This window comes from Bombina bombina, chromosome 1, assembly GCF_027579735.1.
Source record: "Bombina bombina isolate aBomBom1 chromosome 1, aBomBom1.pri, whole genome shotgun sequence".
NCBI classification, from domain to species: Eukaryota; Metazoa; Chordata; class Amphibia; order Anura; family Bombinatoridae; genus Bombina; species Bombina bombina.
This window is the reverse complement of record NC_069499.1, coordinates 288,594,551-288,612,983: the sequence shown is the minus strand read 5'-3', so window position 1 is coordinate 288,612,983 and position 18,433 is coordinate 288,594,551. Positions and strand designations below refer to the sequence as shown.

Below are 18,433 nucleotides of genomic sequence, written 5' to 3'. Positions count from 1 at the left end.
GGAATGGAGAGATAACTTGGATGAACAGGGTGGCGGCCCTCAAAATTATGGTCCTCCCCAAGCTCACTTATTTATTTCGCTGTATCCCTATCCCGATCTCAGCAACCTTGATTCAGAAATTCCAAGCCCTATTTAACTCCTATACCTGGCACAACAAAAGGCCCCGTGTGGCGGCCCATATAATCCAAGCTCCAACCGAGAGAGGAGGTATAGGCCTACCTAATATAAAGATGTATCACGAGGCAGCGATGATAACTCACATTACTGCATGGGGAGGTGATCTTCCCCCAACTAGATGGAGAAACCTGGAACAGGCCACGCTGCCAGCAAATGTCATTTTAGAAGATCTGCTCTGGCTTCCCCCGCATTGGCAATCCAAAATCCACACTGCTAAAAGTATAATTAAGGGATGTCAAGAGACTTGGGTTAAATTGCGACACAATAAGCTCATTGCCCCACACCCCTCACCTATACATTCCATACGGGGACTATTACTAGGCCTACCTGACACTCACCTCAATACATGGGCCAGTACAGACGTAACCTCCTTGAAAGACTTTTACTGCAACAAACAGTTACGGCCACACACAGATATGCTGACACTACCCACATTGACCCCCAGGTTTCAATTTGATCTACTGAGATTACGGACCTTGATGAAGTCCTGGGGCTTCTTAGAGAACACACTACAAGACCCTACTCTCTGGGAATCACGATGGGAGATGAACCTCCAACTATACAAACCCCTTTCAGTACATTATAAGTGCTTAATTGAGGAACTGTTCCCCCCAAAAATGATACACATGGAGGCCTAGGAGAGAGACCTACAACTGACATACACGCCAGAAACATGGAATAGGGCAATTAGCCTAACAAAAAAAAGCTACCCATTGTGTTACTCAATACGAGTTTTATTTCAAAATAATTACAAGGTGGCACTTGGTGCCAACACAATTACAGAAAATCATCCCTGATTACTCACCAATGTGCTGGAGAGAGTGCGGAGAGCTGGGGACTCCCCTACATGTCTGGTGGACGTGTCCAAAACTGGAAAGCTATTAGCGCAAAGTAGAAAAGGCCTGTAACGACCTAGACTTATGGGAAGCCCTAAATCCGGCCCTTGCAATATTACACTTAGGTATAGACAGATTCCCCAAACCCAAACAAAGCCTACTCTTGTGTATTCTCATCTCCACTAAATTGCTTTTCGCTAGAAATTGGAAAAAGAGCCAACCCCCCAGATGGCTGGGAGCAGTGGACTGTGTAAACCATATTAAAAATATGGAAAACTATGTCTTTAGAGAATGCAGACAATTAAATGACTACTGCCTTATATGGGAACCGTGGGAATCACTGTGGACCCGTAAAATTCCATAGTCAGGTTGACCGGTCGGATTAGAATAGTAGCCAACAGATGAGACCCTCTAAACCCCTACCCCTCATGCTGTTTCAGACCCTAGCTGATTCCCTATATGCGACCCTTAAGCCTTCCACCCCCCAGACAAGCCAGGTGCGGAGGAAACCGTACTACATCACGTTATTAATATATTTAAGCAGAGGGGAGACTTGACATCTCACCCCACAAAAGTCCGTACTACTGTATTGGCGAGGTGCCTTAGTAGACTAAACTGTTATCTTAAAGGTCACGCCTTTATTGTTTATCATGGAACAGTCAGAAGACCCATAGAATGAAAATATGTAAACAAAGGGTGACCTCTGTAAAAACAAGGTTTTAAGAGAGGAGGTACTTTTCAGCCTCCCCTCGCAAAGTTTTTGTATTTTTGAGTGCAACGCTAAGTCTTTATAATGTGTATTCATTTTACATTGTATAAGCTGTACCACACATATATAACCTCAATAAAAAACTATTTTATAAAAAAAATTGAGCAAATGAAATTGTATCTGAGACTGTAATTATGAGACCTGGTACTTTTATTCACAGAGCCACTGATGGGAGTGAAAGAGACTGAAGGTTCAAATAGGTTAATACCAGTGTTATCTGTCTCTACTCTGTTAGAGAAAAATTCATGGACACTGAATTTGTTTGAAGAAACAATAGTCCTTTTCTTTAACACAATTTCACACAAAACCACTGAGTAAGTACCAAGATATCATTCAAGTAATGAATTTGTGTGGCGAAAGCACTGCCATACCCTGAGCTCTGTTATAGACAAAAGGTTACCCAGAACCTTAATATTATTCTTTTTCAGGTACTGACAAGGCATGGCCCTGCTTAACTTCCGATATTATAAAAAGTCAGAGGCAGCAGAACCACTTAAAAATTCAAAATTTATTGAAAGTGCAACAAAAATTAAAACCAGCAACGTTTCGGACCAATCAGTCCTTAATCATTCATAAATTGTTGCAGATGTAGCAGACCTAAATACCTCCCTCAAACCCCACCTCCTCTGACATCACGAAGTTACCCTAAACAGAATACACAGGGGGCGGTTTATCACGGGCCGAACGAGGCCGTATACCCGATCCCACGCGAGCCTTCAGGCTGCTCCTTCTCAACACGTCAGGCTGCTCTGAGGCGGCGGACAGCAATCCGCCCAATCGTATATCATCGGGTTGATTGACACCCCCTGTAGCGGCCGATTGTGTAATGCCGCCCCCTGCAGATTCGTGACCAAGCAGTTCACCAGAACTGCTTGTGCAATGATAAATGCCGACAGTGTATGCTGCTGGCATTTATTGATGTATGGCGGAAAAGATCGCTACAGCGGATCATGTCCGCCAGACACATAATAAAATCGGCCCCATAGTCTTAAAATTAAAAGTGACAGTACACTCTTTATAATATAAACACATAGTTATATCCCATATGATTTTTATGTTGTTTACATTACGTGCTAGTGTAATGAATATAGCGATAAATATGGGATTTAACTATGTGTTTACAGATATAATTAATATAGATACATAGTTCAGTCTAGATTTTTAAAACCAACTTTGTGAAGGCACAATTAAGGTGCAAGTAGCTGCAGCTGGATTCAATTTCCAAACCTTTTGCTTGCTAGGTAGCTGAGCTAATCATTAAGCTACTACAGCTGGCTTGGCAGAAAGAGTCTGCCTCCCTAAGACTCCCTTATATATTTGTACAAAGCAAGGGTATTAGTGATATTCTGTCCCAGGGCTAAATATACATAATATATAGATACATTTTTAACAATTAAAAGTGCCCACAATATGGCTATATCAGAGTCTATATATAAAAAAAACTGCGCACAAAAGCAAGGGGAATAGTGAGTATCTGTCCCAAGGCCATAGACACATACACATATATAAAGAAACTTTTTAAAATTGCCCATAATCAAAGCTATACGAGTGTCTATATATAAAAATATAAAACATACCCATAGACACTCGTCCACTATTAAGCAAGTAGCAGGCAGCCAAACCAGTACTGAAACATATCAGCAGAGGTAATGGAAATAGGAGTATAACGTCGATCTGTAAATGGAGGCAAAAGACGAGTCCCTGTGACCGAATTTACAGAGGGCCTATGAAGGATTTACTATGAGGCAAAACCATTGTATCACAAACCATACTCCAATACATCCCTCGAACAAGCACTGTACTCGGAGGGGAACCGGGCCTCAACATAGCTCATAATCATGACTCTGTAAAACAGAAAACTATTATTAGAACTATGAATATGCTGTGCATACAGAGAGAAAAGCACAGCACTTATGTAAAAGCATATAATATAAGTGCCTGTTAAAGGGACAGTCTACACCAAAAAATGTATTGTTTAAAAAGATAATCCCTTTATTACTTATTCCCCAGTTTTGCATAACTAACACAGTTATAATACACCTTTTACCTCTGTGATTACCTTGTATCTAAGCCTCTGCAGACTGCCCCCTTATTTCAGTTCTTTTGACAGACTTGCATTTTAGCCAATCAGTACCAACTCATCTAACTCAATGGGAGTGAGTACAATATCTATATGACACATGTGAGCTAGCACTGTCTAGCTGTGAAAATCTGTCAAAATGCACCGAGATAAGAGGCGACCTTCAAAGGCTTAGAAATTAGCATATAAACCTACCTAGGTTTAACTTTCAACAAAGAATAACAAGAGAAAAAAAGCAAATTTGATGATAAAGGTAAATTGGAAAATTGTTTAAAATTGCATGCCCTATCTGAATCATGAAATTTTGACTTGACTGTCCCTTTAAAGGGTAGGGGAATGTAGACAGTAGGACACCAATATTAAAAAAAAAAATACAAACAGGTGAAAACAAGCCCAAATAAATTACTCACAGCCCACAGAGTATCAGAGGAAGCAGCTATGAAAAAACACTCCATTTAAAAATAATACAGGCAACTACTCCTGCAGGACTATGCTATATAAAAATGAGTAACAAACAAATGGGGACAGCCCGTGAGTGACCAAGTTAATAAATTCATTCGGAACAAACCCACAGGAAACTTGTGTAGGGAGAAGCCTGCATGAAAAAAATGGCAGCACTGACCAAGTTTTTTAGCTCTTGCCTCATTGAGTATGCTGTACCAAAGTAGGTTACATCTTCTATTGTAATCTATTAAAAGAGAAGAACAATAGAAATGCCTGACCCAGCCTACCTAAACCAAACAGGAAGAAATGGAACTAATGCCGCCAATAAATAAAGGAGAATATATCTCTGCTGAAGACTTTATTGGTTTCAACCTGAGATTAATGTTTTCGCAAACAACTGATACCAGCTGACAAGTGTTACAGCTGTGTCTGTAAACAGAGACAAGCCTCTATAACCTGAAAAACAAAAGTACGTTTATTCCGTAAGAAACATCAATAAAAAAAACAAAATACATTTTGTCGTCTTTTATTATTTTGTCTTTCATGCCCCTTTAATTTAGCAAACTGTTGAGTTTCGTCCTAGTCTTGTTGCTGAATCTGTACATTAGAACCCCATCAATTACAAAGTAATATTATAAGACTGACCTGAATTTCCAGAAGCTGTTAATATCACAACAGCATATTCATTAGCAGGGGCAAAAATGCATTTACAATTTAAACACATAAAAACATAATAAAAACCTCTTAATTCTTAAAATAAAGTTCTGTAAAAAATGTAGAAAAAACATGATCACAGGCTATTTATTTAACATTTCGTTGCCTGTAGTACAGGAAATGTGGTGGCAAATTTTCTTCTATCTTTCCAATTCCTCTTAAATATGGTCTTTGCAGTGTCTCTTCAACATATTGTAGTGTCTTGATAATAAATAGGCCAAAGAATGTATTTTACTGTGCCAAAGATCACCACCTCTTCATCCTTCTCCTAGATCATTCTATGTGTCTGCCTGAAATATTTTACCGGCATGTAGAGATTAATTCACAAGCTGCTAACAGACCCACGTATCCATTGTTCAGTAATATATCTATAGAATTCTTATTTCTGAGCATTTACCTTATAGAATGCTATTGGACTGCTTCATATATTTAAAACCTATTAATATATCACAACAGCAATGACAGCCTAACCTTATCACATAGGAGCCATCAATGCAAAGCTATGTAGTGCTTGTGCATTGCAAGCTCTATCTGTGATGGGGAAGTCAGGCTTAATTAAGACCCAGAGCAGTAGTAAGAGTTCTATCCCTGATTGTCATTTGTTGAAGGACACTAAAGGTTTCTTCTGCTATTCCACAGTCTCTGGGATCTCTCGCTCATCCACTATAAGGGTATGAATGATTCCTTCTCGCCTTTTCCCGCTGCTAACGGCTTTGATGCAGCAATCATGGTCCCCAATACTGAAATGTGTCTCTGTGCCATCCTCTACAAACTCACCCTGCAGGAATCAGAATTAAAGTATTAGCAACAGAAAGATGCAGTATTTTTTAATAGACACTTAAGACCTAGATTCTTATTTTAAATGAAGGTATAATAAGGGAACTAATTAATCATAGCCCTGCAGTACCTGAAAAGTATCCAATTATTTCATTTTGTTATTACTACCAAAGGGACATCAATTGCTTTGAAATCCATTAACCTTTTCACTGGCAGGGGTTTTAATAGGCCCTTATTTACCTCTCAAGATGAGATAAAATAACCACATAAACTCATTTTCAAAAGTGACAAAATAGAAATGCAAGAAAAACGTGACAAACTTCTACAGCGGTACAAGTTTTTTTACAAATTTTAGAAAAGGTTTGACTTCAGCAGCAACATAGCCAACTATGCAATAAACATAATTACTCAGATCTTTATGTATACAATCCATAGTCTGATTACTTTCTTCAGGCACTAGACCAGAATTATAATGTTGCAAACAAACATCTATTTGATAATTCTAACCTAATACAGTGGTGCTAAGGTAGTTGATCCAAATATGACCAATTCTGATTGGCTTACAATTTACTACACCATTAAACAGTACTAACATTTATTCATGTATCTTTCAAGATTTATTGGTACAGCTAGAAATGTAAAACAGGCACCACTGCGTATTTGAAAACTTCAATTTGCCAAATAAACTCTGGAAACTTTCTGCCATTTCATTAATAAGAATGGAGAACAATTTTTTATATCTTCAGATGCTTCCAAATACTGAAAATGGGGCATAATACTTAAAAAATGCATTAAACAGCTTTATTTTTTTTAAAAAATGGATTTACCAAGGCCAATAATGGCAAACCTTGGCACTCTGGATGTTTCAGAACTACATTTCCCATGATGCTTGGCTAGACTTGAGTGACTAAGCATGATGGGAAATGTAGTTCTGAAACTTCTGGAGTGCCAAAGTTTGCCATTACTGCCCTAGGCTAAATAAAATCAATTTACACAGCATTTAACTAACCATTTTTAACGCACCTAAAAAAATAATGTTAACATGTTTAACTGCTGCTCTTCCATATGTTTGAAAGAAAAAAAAAATGATGTCCCTTTTAAAAGGGACAGTAAACATTAAAAATCTTTACACTTTTAAACATGCCCTCTGTAGTATTTTTCAGCAATGACAATAAATTGTGTAAAAACATAACATTTTTACATATAGAAAATGGGCTCAAACATTACTCCAAACTTATAAAAAGTTTTAATTTATTACGTTTTCTGTTACTTCTTGTTATTAAACTAAGGCAATACAATATATTACCTGTGCCTAACACTAAATTGTTTATTTGATGAAAATTTAAGATCAAAGTGTGTTGTCACTACTTTCAGCAGTACATATACTTTATCACATGACTATGTTACTATATTGCATTGACATAAATTCAATATATATATTTTGTTTTCTTTCCTATGGCATGGAGAGTCCATGATTACATTCCAATTACTAGTGGGAACCAATACCTAAGCTAGAGGACACAGAATGAAAGGGAGGGAGAACAAGACAGCTGGACCTAAGGCATCACCGCTTGAAGAACCTTTCTCCCAAAAGAAGCCTCAGCCAAGGAATCAAATTTGAATTTGCAAAAAGAATGCAATGAGGACCAAGTAGCCGCCTTGCAGATTTGCTCCACAGATGCTTCACTTTTGAAAGCCTAGGAAGAAAAATCAGCCCTAGTGGAATGAGCTGTAATTCTCTCAGGAGGTTGTTGTCCAGCTGTCTCATAAGCTAATCGGATAACACTTCTCAACCAGAGAGAAAGAGTAGTAGAAGAGACATTCTGACCCTTACGCTTACCAGCGAAAACAATGCACAGGGCAGAAGACTGCCGAAAAAATCTTTGCATGTAGATAAAATTTTAGAGCATGCACAACATCCAGGTTGTGTAACAGACATTCCTTCTGTGAAGATGGATTTGGACAAAAAGAAGGATCAACAATTTCTTGTCAGATGTTGCGATCTGATACTACTTTGGGAAGAAATCCCAATATAGTACGAAGGACTGCCTTATCCACATGAAAAATAAGGAAAGGTAAATCGCACTGACGAAATAGCAAGTAGAAACAAAACCTTCCACGATAATAACTTAATATCAATCGAATGCATAGGCTCAAACTGAGCATTCTGCAAAACTTTAAGAACAAGATTAAGGCTCCAAGGAGGAGCAACATGTTTAAACACAGGCCTGATAATGACCAAGACCAGAACAAAGGATTGAACATCTGCCAGATCTGCCAAACGTTTGTGCAAAAGGATAGACGGTGCAGAAATCTGACCCTTCAGAGTACTGACTGACAAAACCTTCTCCAGGCCCTCCTGAAGAAAGGACAAGATGTGAGGAACCCTCACCCGACTCCAGGAGAAACCTTTCGATTCGCACCAAGTATGAGTAACAGGCTTACGAGTCTGAAGCATACTATCAATGACTTTCTCAGAATAACCACGCCTAGCCAAAACTAGGCGTTCAATCTACAAGCAGGCAGCTTCAGAAAATCTAGATTTGGATGAAGGAAGGGACCTTGAAGTAGAAGGTCCTTCCTCAGAAGCAACCTCCAAGGGGGGAGAGATGACATCTTTACCAGATCCGCGAACCAAATCCTGTGAGGCCAGGCAGGAGCTATTAGACTCACAGATGCTCTCTCTTGCTTGATACGAGCATTGACTCAAAGAAGGAGAGCAAACGGGGCGGGAGGTTGTAAATTGGTATGCCAGACTGAAGTTTCAAGGCACCGCCAGAGCATCTATCACATCGGCTTTGGATCTCTTGAAGCGCAATTTGGAAGCTTGGCGTTTAGCTGTGACACCATCAGAACCAACTCCGGAACCCCCCATCTGAGGGTTATCTTTAAGAATACTTCCGGATGGAGAGCCCACTCCCCAGAATGAAAGGTCTGCATGTTTAGAAAATCTGCCTCCCAGTTGTCCACCCCTGGGATGTAGATGGCAGAGATGAGGCAATCATGAGACTCCGCCCACTCGAGAATGCAAGTCACCTCCTTCATTGCTAAGGCACTCCGAGTTCCTCCCTGGTGGTTAATATATGCCACCGAGGTGATATTGTCCGGTTGAAATCTGATAAACCGGACTAAAGCTAGTTGAGGCCAGGCTTTTAAGGCATTGTAAATTGCTCTCAATTCGAGAATGTTTATGGGAACAGAAGACTCCTCTAGAGTCTAAAGACCCCCAAACTGCTCCCCTGCCTGACATGCTGGCATCTGTGGTCACAGTCACCCAGGAAGGTCTCAGGAAGCATGTACCCAGAGACAGATGGTCCTGCAAAATCCACCAGGAAAGAGAATCTCTTTTTAGAGGATCCAGAGCTATCCTCTGCTAGAGATCAGAGTGGTCTCCGCTCCATTGACTGAGCATGCATAGTTGAAAGGGTCTCAGATAGAACCGAGCAAAAGGAATGATATCCATAGAAGCAACAATCAGACCAATTACTTCCAAGCACTGAGCCACGGATGGATGGACAGAGGCCTGAAGTGAAAGGCAAGAAGTCAGAAGTTTGGATTTTCTGACATCCATCAGAAAAATCTACATGGACAGAGAGTCTACAATTGTTCTTAAGAAACACACCCTGGTGTCTGGAACAAGAAACTCTATTTCAGATTCACTTTCCACCCGTGGGAACATAGAATAGACAATATCATCTCGGTATGAGATCTTGCTAACTAAAAAGATGGGCTTGAACCAAGATGTCCTCCCGGTATGGGACCACTGCTATTCCCCGAGATCTGACCACCACCAAAAGAGCCCCTAGAATCTTAAGATTTGAGGAGCCCTAGCAATGTCAAAGGGAAGAGCAACAGATTGGAAATGTTTGTCCAGAAAGGCAAATTGCAGAAATTGGTGATGTTCCCTGTGAATGGGAACATGAAGATACGCGTCCTTCAGGTCTATGGTAGTCATGAACTGACCCTTTTGAACCAAAGGAAGAATAGAACGAATAGTCTCCATATTGAAGGATGGGACCCTGAGAAATTTGTTGAGACACTGGAGGTCCATATATGGGTCAAAAAATTCCCTTTTTTGGGAACCACAAAAAGATTTGAGTCAATCCTTGACCCTGTTACACCTCGGGAACTGGAACAATCACTCCCAAAGAAGATAGGTCCCTTACGCAGTTTAAGAAGGCCTCTCTTTTCACCTGGTTTGCAGATAACCTAGACAGGATGAATCTGCCCCTAGAGGGTCAAGACTTGAACCATATCCTGTATCCATGGGATACTACTTCCACAGCCCAAGTATCTGGGACATCACGGATCCAAGCTAGTTCAAAGAAGAAAAGTCTGACACGTACCTGAGGGCGAAACCTTCATGCTGACTTAGTTTCAGAGGAAGATAACTTGGATTGTTTCCCTTTATTCCAAGATTGACCGGATCTCCATGAAGTCCTGGATTGCTCCAGCTTGGAAGAGAAAGAGTTTTTTCCCTTGAAAATTAGAATTCTGTCGACCCTTAGGTCTACCCTTCTTGTCTTGAGGAAGGAAATTCCAGTAATTTCTGAAATCATTTCAGCTAACCATGTCCAAAAAAAAAAAAAAAAAAAAAGAAATTCCCCATAAATGGTAAAGACAAAAGTTTGGATTTGGATATGACATCTGCCAACCAGGATATTAGCCACAGAGCTCTGCAATCTAAAATCGCAAGACTAGAAATTTTGGCTCCGAGCCTAACCACTTGCATGCTAGCATCACAGATAAAAGAACTAGCCAGCTTTAGAGCCTTGATCCTATCCTGGACCTCCTCTATAGTAGTCTCCTCTGAATTAGATCAGACAAGGAGTCACACCAATAAAATTTCGCACCTGCAACCGAAGCAATACTTGCCACTGGTTGCCATAGTAAACCCTGATAAATGTATATCTTTCTTAAAAAGGCTTCCATTTTTTTTTTATCCATAGGGTCCTTGAAAAAAGCACTATTCTCGAGAGGGATAGTAGTACTTTTGGCTAGAGTGGGTATAGCACCCTCAGGTACAGTGCCTACGATTCACAAACAGAATCAGTAACAGGAAACATTTTCTTGAAAACAGGGGGACTTCCGGTGGGTGGCTCTCCAAGATGGCCGCAAGCCTCATCAGCTCTGTAGAAATCCACTTTTAATTTCTACTAAATAGCCATCTATCAACGCCATCTGCCTCTCCCTTGACAGGCAAGCTGTCCGGGAACACTTAGCAGATAGAAGTAATTCCAACACTTCTACCCCGGAAGGCATTATAACTAAATATAGAGAATAGAGAGAGAAGTACTGGTGACAGTGCTGCATGTTGTACGCAGCATAATCGGTACAAGGAACAAAAATGGATACCTTCCATACTGAAAAGGAACTCCGGATCGGAGACATGATCACCTCCCTAAAAGACTTATTCCTACCGGCATTAGACAAGCTGGAACTTACTTTACAACAATTGTTGTCCGAAGCTCGGGTCGGGAACCCCCCACGTCCCTCTTCAAAATGGCACCAATTCCCAGCAGACCTATTCCGTTACAAAGTTTGTACCACTCCAGAGATGCCCCAGTCAGAGCACAATGAGAGTTTGCAGGAGCGGCAGATATGGCCACAGCTGCACAATCCAACTCTGCCGGACCACTGCTCTTTATCAAAAAACAGGGAGGATGGGATCATCACAGACATAAGAGTCACGGTGCCAGTGCGGAACATCACAGTATCCTGGCACTCACTTGCCCTCTCAACAGTCATTGAAGAGCGCACTTTACCATACTGTACACCAGCTACAGGATGACGGTTCACTCAGAGGATCAAGATCTTTGGCTACTCAGCTAACACTCCTTTCTGAAACCATGACATTTACAGATGCCTACAACCTTGGCCCTCATGTGGAGAATAACATACGGTTTATCTGTAGAACAATGGGCATTGGCTGACTGACAATAGGGATAAAGCCACCACGGGTCAGTTTAATCACCTTCCCTAACCTCATGAGAGGTGACCCGTCATAGAGCTTAACACCTGGTAAATATGGATGTTGGCTAAGACATCAAACCACATGCCATCATTAAAAGGGGAAAAAAAAGAAAAGAAAAAACAGATCCGACTCTGCAGACATTACTGTTTCCAGATACCTGCTCTAACGCTATGTTCATATAGGCATTCTGACTATACATGGAGCAGAATTGACTCTCTTAACACCCTGTGATAAAAGACTAATGTCAACTTTAATATTCTTGTATAACTACCGGGAGCCCTTTTAACTCACAGGGTGCCAATTGTGTGTATGTGCTGTTGTTATCCATATATTTGATTTCAGTTGTTTTACTGTTTTTGTTGTTTTCTGTTTTACTTTTTAGCTCCCTATCAATCAATCACTCTGTTCTCCTGGGAACTGGAGATCTATTTAATATTCATGTCGGTGGAAACGGCTGGTTGTTCTCAGTGAGTCCCAGTGCCCTGTTGAATTCAAAATTTAGGATGGTCAATTCAGTCATTCATAGCTGCCCTGGCTATCTCCAATCTTTGAGATGGACAGTCTTGTAAAATGTGCTATGTATTATTTTATAATTTCTATACTCCAACTCATCGCAAAATGAATGGATTGTTAATCTCTGGGGGCCTCTAGTGGTTGCTTTAGTATTGCATCACTCTTTCTTTAGTTCAGTGATGCGATCTAACAGCAACTTATTTTAAGATGGTGCTCAGCCTGACATTTATATGGAAGCAGGTGGGTTTCAACACTCTCTATGTATCTGTCTGATTTTTCTATTCCCTACTTTGTTTTAATTGTATATTGGTTTCCTTTTATGTGATCTTATAATCCTACTATGTAACACTAGACCCGAGAGGAACTCACATGTTTCAGCTATACTACTAGTAATCAGACTGTGCTAATGTTTTCTTATATAACACTTATGCTAAATCACAAATGATCTGAGGATAGCCCACATAAACTCCCTATGGTCAGTTTAGTTTAATTTGATTTAGATGTAAATCTAGTTTAGTTATATATAGATAATAAAACCCCAAATATGAGTACATAATTCATATATATTAACTGTTACCTTTCATCTGTGTAGAGCCGCTGTATAAACACTGTACTCCACTTGTCTTACAGTGGTATACCACTATTTTATCAGTTTTCACCTAACTTACTCATACTCAGTATTAATGTTCCCCAGCTACTGCATGCCTGCTTGATTAATTGTGTGTGCAGTTCTTGCCTGGCTTGCTTGTACATTGGGACATGGGTTACCTAATATTTGTATCTGTTTTGATAATGGAGACCTGTTGACAATGACTAATCCTGAATTTCCACAAAAGTTATATGGTATCAAACTTTATCAAATACTGCATACCGCTTCCATTTTTAGCCCTCTTAAGAGGAAGTTTAAGTCCAAGTTAGTACCTAGTGGAGCGAGATGGTTACTTGAGCTACTGGGGCACTTCAGAAGTCAAGTTCAGTGGACCTCCCTGGATTTAGGCACTGTTCAGACAGACTGTTACTCATGCACAGTCTCTCAGTATTATTCTTGATAGGACTGGATATGTCTTGTTTGTTTGTTTGTTTGTTTGTTTGTTTTAAATGTTATTTTATGTTGAGTTTAATAATATTAAAAAAAACCAATATTGTGGTGCAAACCCATATCTATTAGGACACCTGTTGACCCATTGAAAATTCTCAAAGCTACATGTATGTTAGTGTATGAAATAGCAGCCGACTCACAGTCAGAGATTTCACCCTTAGAAACCACTGAGGTAACATCTTCGTCAGAAAAATGAGAGAGACTGACCAACGCAGCCTTAACGGAGTCAGAACCCTTACTGACAGAATTTTTTTTAGATTTCCTCTTTCGCTTACCAGCAACAGGGAAAGCTGACAAAGCTGCAGAAACCGCAGAAGTTATATGAACAGCAAAATCTCCTTGTAAATAAACACCCCCAGGAGGATGATGTGAGGAACTGCAGGGCACCGCATGTGAAAACTGCTAAAGCTTGGGACATTTGAGGGGAAAGCTGAGGCATGGCAGGGATAACCTAATCCTGAGAGATATATGGCTCAGAGGGGGTACCCTTATCTTTAGATGACAACGTCCTAATTAGCACATGTGGTACCAAGTTGCACAGGAGTAACAACTTGTGTCTCCAAACAATACAAAACATTTATTGTTTCCTGGATCTCCAATTAACTCCAAGATTTGTTACAGAGTCCATGTCTGAATATATATTCCCAATAGAAATAAAATTTGAACAGATATCAAAGAAACCCTTTGAAAAAACAAACAAACTGTACCTTTAAATAAAATAAACGCCTCTTGCATGTCTCAGATGAATCCTTAAACTTAGCTACCAATATATTCATAAATATAATTTGTACAACCACGAGGATATGTATAGCCAAACACTGGAGAACAGGTTCACTAACATGGTCAGAAGTGATTAACAGGTTAGACAATATATATGCTATGTCAGAATCTGCTCTTGGTTGCAGGATAACACAACACATTTCCAAAAGATTTGGGTCCACTGGATAATGAACAGTGAGATAAGGGAGATTTAAGTCTTTCAAGAGTTATAACACGATAGGGGATCTCTCCTAAACCTATTGCCACTAAGTTTTTTATGGGGAACTTATATACATCTTAGATACAATTTGATGGTTCTCTCTCTGCTCGACGTGAAAGGTTATACAGTTATGAGTTTATTGTTTTACAGTTACAAAAGTTTATGTTTAATGTTTATAATTATTAAAATAAAAGGAAAACACAGAAAAGGGAGGGGAAGGAAGACTATGGATAATTTCCTTCCTACTTCAGGAAAATAAATAGGACCTCATATATTTCCTACGCCTGAAGGCAACTTCAGTGGGTGGGAGCTTTTCCTAGGATACTATAGACTATCAGAGATTTCAGTAATGATGGAGATACATTGGGAAAGCCAGATGGATATACAAATTGCTGAGAGAAGTTGTTTCATCCTCCAACTCTTTCTCACATTGTTTGAGACAGATATATGGAATTATAAAACTTTATCGAACATGATAAGAGGTCCTGAGACTGTAATAATGAATATAATTATATGTTTATCTGAACTAGGAGCATGATGTATTAGATATAATGTCTCTTGTCTTCCTTTCTGACAATAAAGATTATTTCAACTAAATAAAATAAACGTATTTTAAGTCTCAGAGACAGAGTAGTACTTTAAAAAATATTGTTACCTCTAAACCTCAGCCTTTGCTGAGGACCTACTCCAGTGACCAGTCGTGATGTCCCACAAGCTGAAATGCGATATCACAGATTCAGAAGGAGTAGAAATCCGGTGCAGCTTGTTAATCAGCTAAACACTCTGCAATGCGCTCCGCTTTATGTCCAGCTGACAAGAAAGCCGTAGCAGTGGAAGAGCAAGTACGGTCACGTGATCGCAACTTAGAAAAATTAGGAACTGAGCTACAGTATTAGAAAAAAGGCTCGAGTATGCAGCATTGCACCGTTAAAAATAAAACAGAGCAACTGATTGTCACATGAATATAGGTGAAAATAATAAAGCTTTTATCAGATTAACCCCTAATGTGCCCCATTGACAAAAAAATACAAACTGTCTCACAGCCAGCCTTGTTACTAAATTGAATACATCAACGTAACCCTTTCACTAGCAGTGCAGTACCCTAGCGGAGTTGCCTAAAATAATACTCCAGCTTAGGGAGATAGTTATGTCCCAATAATGGCCACAGAGGATTAACTGACCTTCAATACCTAGAAGGCAAGAGCACTTACCTGTTGATCTAGCATTTTAGGTGTGATAGATTCACCAACATCTGTCAGGGACCTGTAGAGAAAGAAAAGACAGGATAACTAACCCTGGCTTTCTATAAAGGGGTAGCATAGATGTTAGAATAAGGACCACCTCGCCGCCTTCTAACTGTTAAAAGCCACCATTGCTCTTACTAAAGAAATTTACATGGACACAGCATAACCCCAATCCTTGTTTGCAGGGAAAAGGCCCCATTAAAGGATTAAATATCTTCAGACACATCTTCGCACAGCTAGCTGAACACATTAGGTGAGTCAATGGCAAGAGGCAAAGAGAATGACTGAGGATAGTGGGTAAGGGAAGTGACACTTAACAGCTCTGCTGGGGTGCTCTTTGCCTACTCCTGCTGGCCAGGAGTTGAATTCCCACTAGTAATTGAAATTAAATCGTGGACTCTCCATGCCATAGGAAAGAAATCTAGTTTTCTATTTCTAATGTATTATAATCCAAAGGTTTTTAATCCTGAAATAATAGTTTTTAATGATGTAGCATTTACATTCTCTCCACAAGGTTCATTGCTGTCATGTTTAATATTCTGGTTATTTAATTCTGTTAATGTCTAGAAGATATCACATATTCTTGGTTTTGTAGTTCACAAAACCGTGAATTTGTGTCTGCAGAAAAAATATGCCTCTTCTTCACAGCAAAGAGCATACAATTTTAAATAACTTTCAGATTTACTTATCAAAAATGCTTAGTTCAAGGAGCAGCAATGCACTACTGGGAGCTAGCTGAACACATTGGGTGAGTCAATGGCAAGAGGCATATATGTGCAGCAACTAATCCACATCTAGCTCACAGGAGTGCATTGCTGCTCCTAAGCCTACATAGGTATGCTTTTCAACAAAGGATACCAAGTGTACAAAGCAAATTAGATAATAGAAGTACATAGGAAAGTTGTTTAAAATTGCATGTTCTATCTGAATCATGAATATTAAAAGTAGGGTTGCCCCGATAACGATACTAGTATCGGTGCCGATACAAAGTATTTGCATGAGTACTTGTAAAATGCTCAGATACTTAAATCGATACCTCCACTTCCTACCCATACGCCATCTTGTGGCGTTTTTTTCAAACTGCATATTGCCATTTCATTTTAAGCTGGATTGGAGACTTAACTAAAAATTGTTCACTTCTGTTCTGCCAATACAAATTGCTGTTATTTGTATTATTGTAGGAGAGATCACTGTACCTTGTCCAAACAAACCACTGAAGTACTGAGCAGTTAATAAACTGAGATTTCCAGCTCTGGCTAAAATGGCCCAAAAAATATCTTTCTGCTCCATGCAGTAGTGTGGAAAGTGAAAGATTTATCATCTTAGAGTCACACGCCATTACCGATAGCAGAAACAGACATAGCTGAACATGCAGAGATGATTCTTTTCCATAAAAAGAACTTGCCACTAATTTTTGAAAAATTATTCTAATTGCTAGATTGCCTGTAATACTGCTAGTTCTCATCTTTGCACAATGATGTTCAAAACATACTGTACTGGGCTGGACTGGAAATAAAAAGCAGCCCTGGAAAAATATGAAGACCTATTTTCCGTTGAGTCGTTTGAGTTTCTCAAAGGGGATTACTGGGAACACTCCTTCCCCAATATTTTTTCAGAATTAAATTACATTACTTTGTATTATATTACTTTGTATTAAATACAAATGTCATATTAATGTTATATAGCAGTCCTACAACCCAATTTCATCCATTAATCACCCCTTTAAATTGTAGCTTTCCAGCCACAGCTGCTGCAGCCCACCAGGAAATCTCCTAATAGGCCAATACTGTCCTGTCCTTAGCTTATATAATTGCAGGAAGAGTGTTCATAGGAAAAATTAAGTTAATTCCTATGAACACTCAACCTACAATTATAGGACTAGATTTAGACTACATTTGATTGGTAAACTTTACCAATGCTCTGTTCACATTTCCAACTCCATAGGCTTTAATGGAGTTAGACATGTAATGAGAGCATTGGTAAAGCGTACCAGTCAAATGTAATCTAGCCCATAGTGTTGTTCCCAATGATTAAACAGTGCACTGTTATATTTTTTAATGTATTGCACTTTTGGTTGGTTGTGATTTTACGTTTGTTATTTATTGTTGTTATTAATATATTTTATTGTAATATTTTTTATTTATAAACATGTTCTGTGAACTTTGTGACAACAATCAAATAAAACTTATTATTTCATAATGTCTTGAGTTACAGTTCTATATAATTATATAGAAGGTATCTTAAATCATTAGTCTGTATTATGCTTGGTAAACTGTCACATGATATAAAAAAGTATCGGTAATTGGTATCGGCGAGTTTTTGAAAAAAGTATTTGTACTTGTACTCGGTCTTAAAAAAAATGGTATAGTGCAACCCTAGTTTAAAGGGACAGTATACACCAAGTTTCATATAATACATGTAAAAGAAACTACTATAAAGAATAATATGCACAGATACTGATCTAAAAATTCAGTATAAAACCTTTTAAAAACTTACTTTGAAGCTCCCAGTTTAGCACTGTTGATGAGGTTAAGTTGGGACACCCAGTGAAAGGGGATGGGAAACCAGTAAGAACAGACATCCCCCCTCCCCTCCCCTGCATATGAAAAGACTCATTACACAACCAGGAATCTGTAGACATCGGTATATATCTAAAACATTGGGGATTGGTTACGAGTTTGAAAATCAGCAAATATATATATTGTCACAAAAACACCTCAGATAGGCTATCTAAATGGATCATCTACAAAACATTTATGCAAAGAAAATTTTAGTGTACAATGTCCTTTTACTTTTGACTTTACTGTCCCTTTAATCCCATTGTTCC

The 18,433-nt window shown here is 39.1% G+C and overlaps 1 protein-coding gene across 3 annotated transcripts in view; it reads right to left on the bottom strand.

Annotated features, from left to right (window-relative positions):
* Positions 1-4,758: 4,758 nt before the first annotated feature.
* The window catches only part of FAIM (Fas apoptotic inhibitory molecule), a 48,652-nt gene continuing 34,977 nt past the window's right edge, over positions 4,759-18,433 (bottom strand). For all 3 annotated transcript variants that reach the window (XM_053698034.1, XM_053698033.1, XM_053698035.1), the window contains one exon: positions 4,759-5,798. In XM_053698034.1, the coding sequence (XP_053554009.1) occupies positions 5,649-5,798 (150 nt within the window). In that variant the 3' untranslated portion in view covers positions 4,759-5,648. The remainder of the gene's footprint in view (positions 5,799-18,433) is intronic.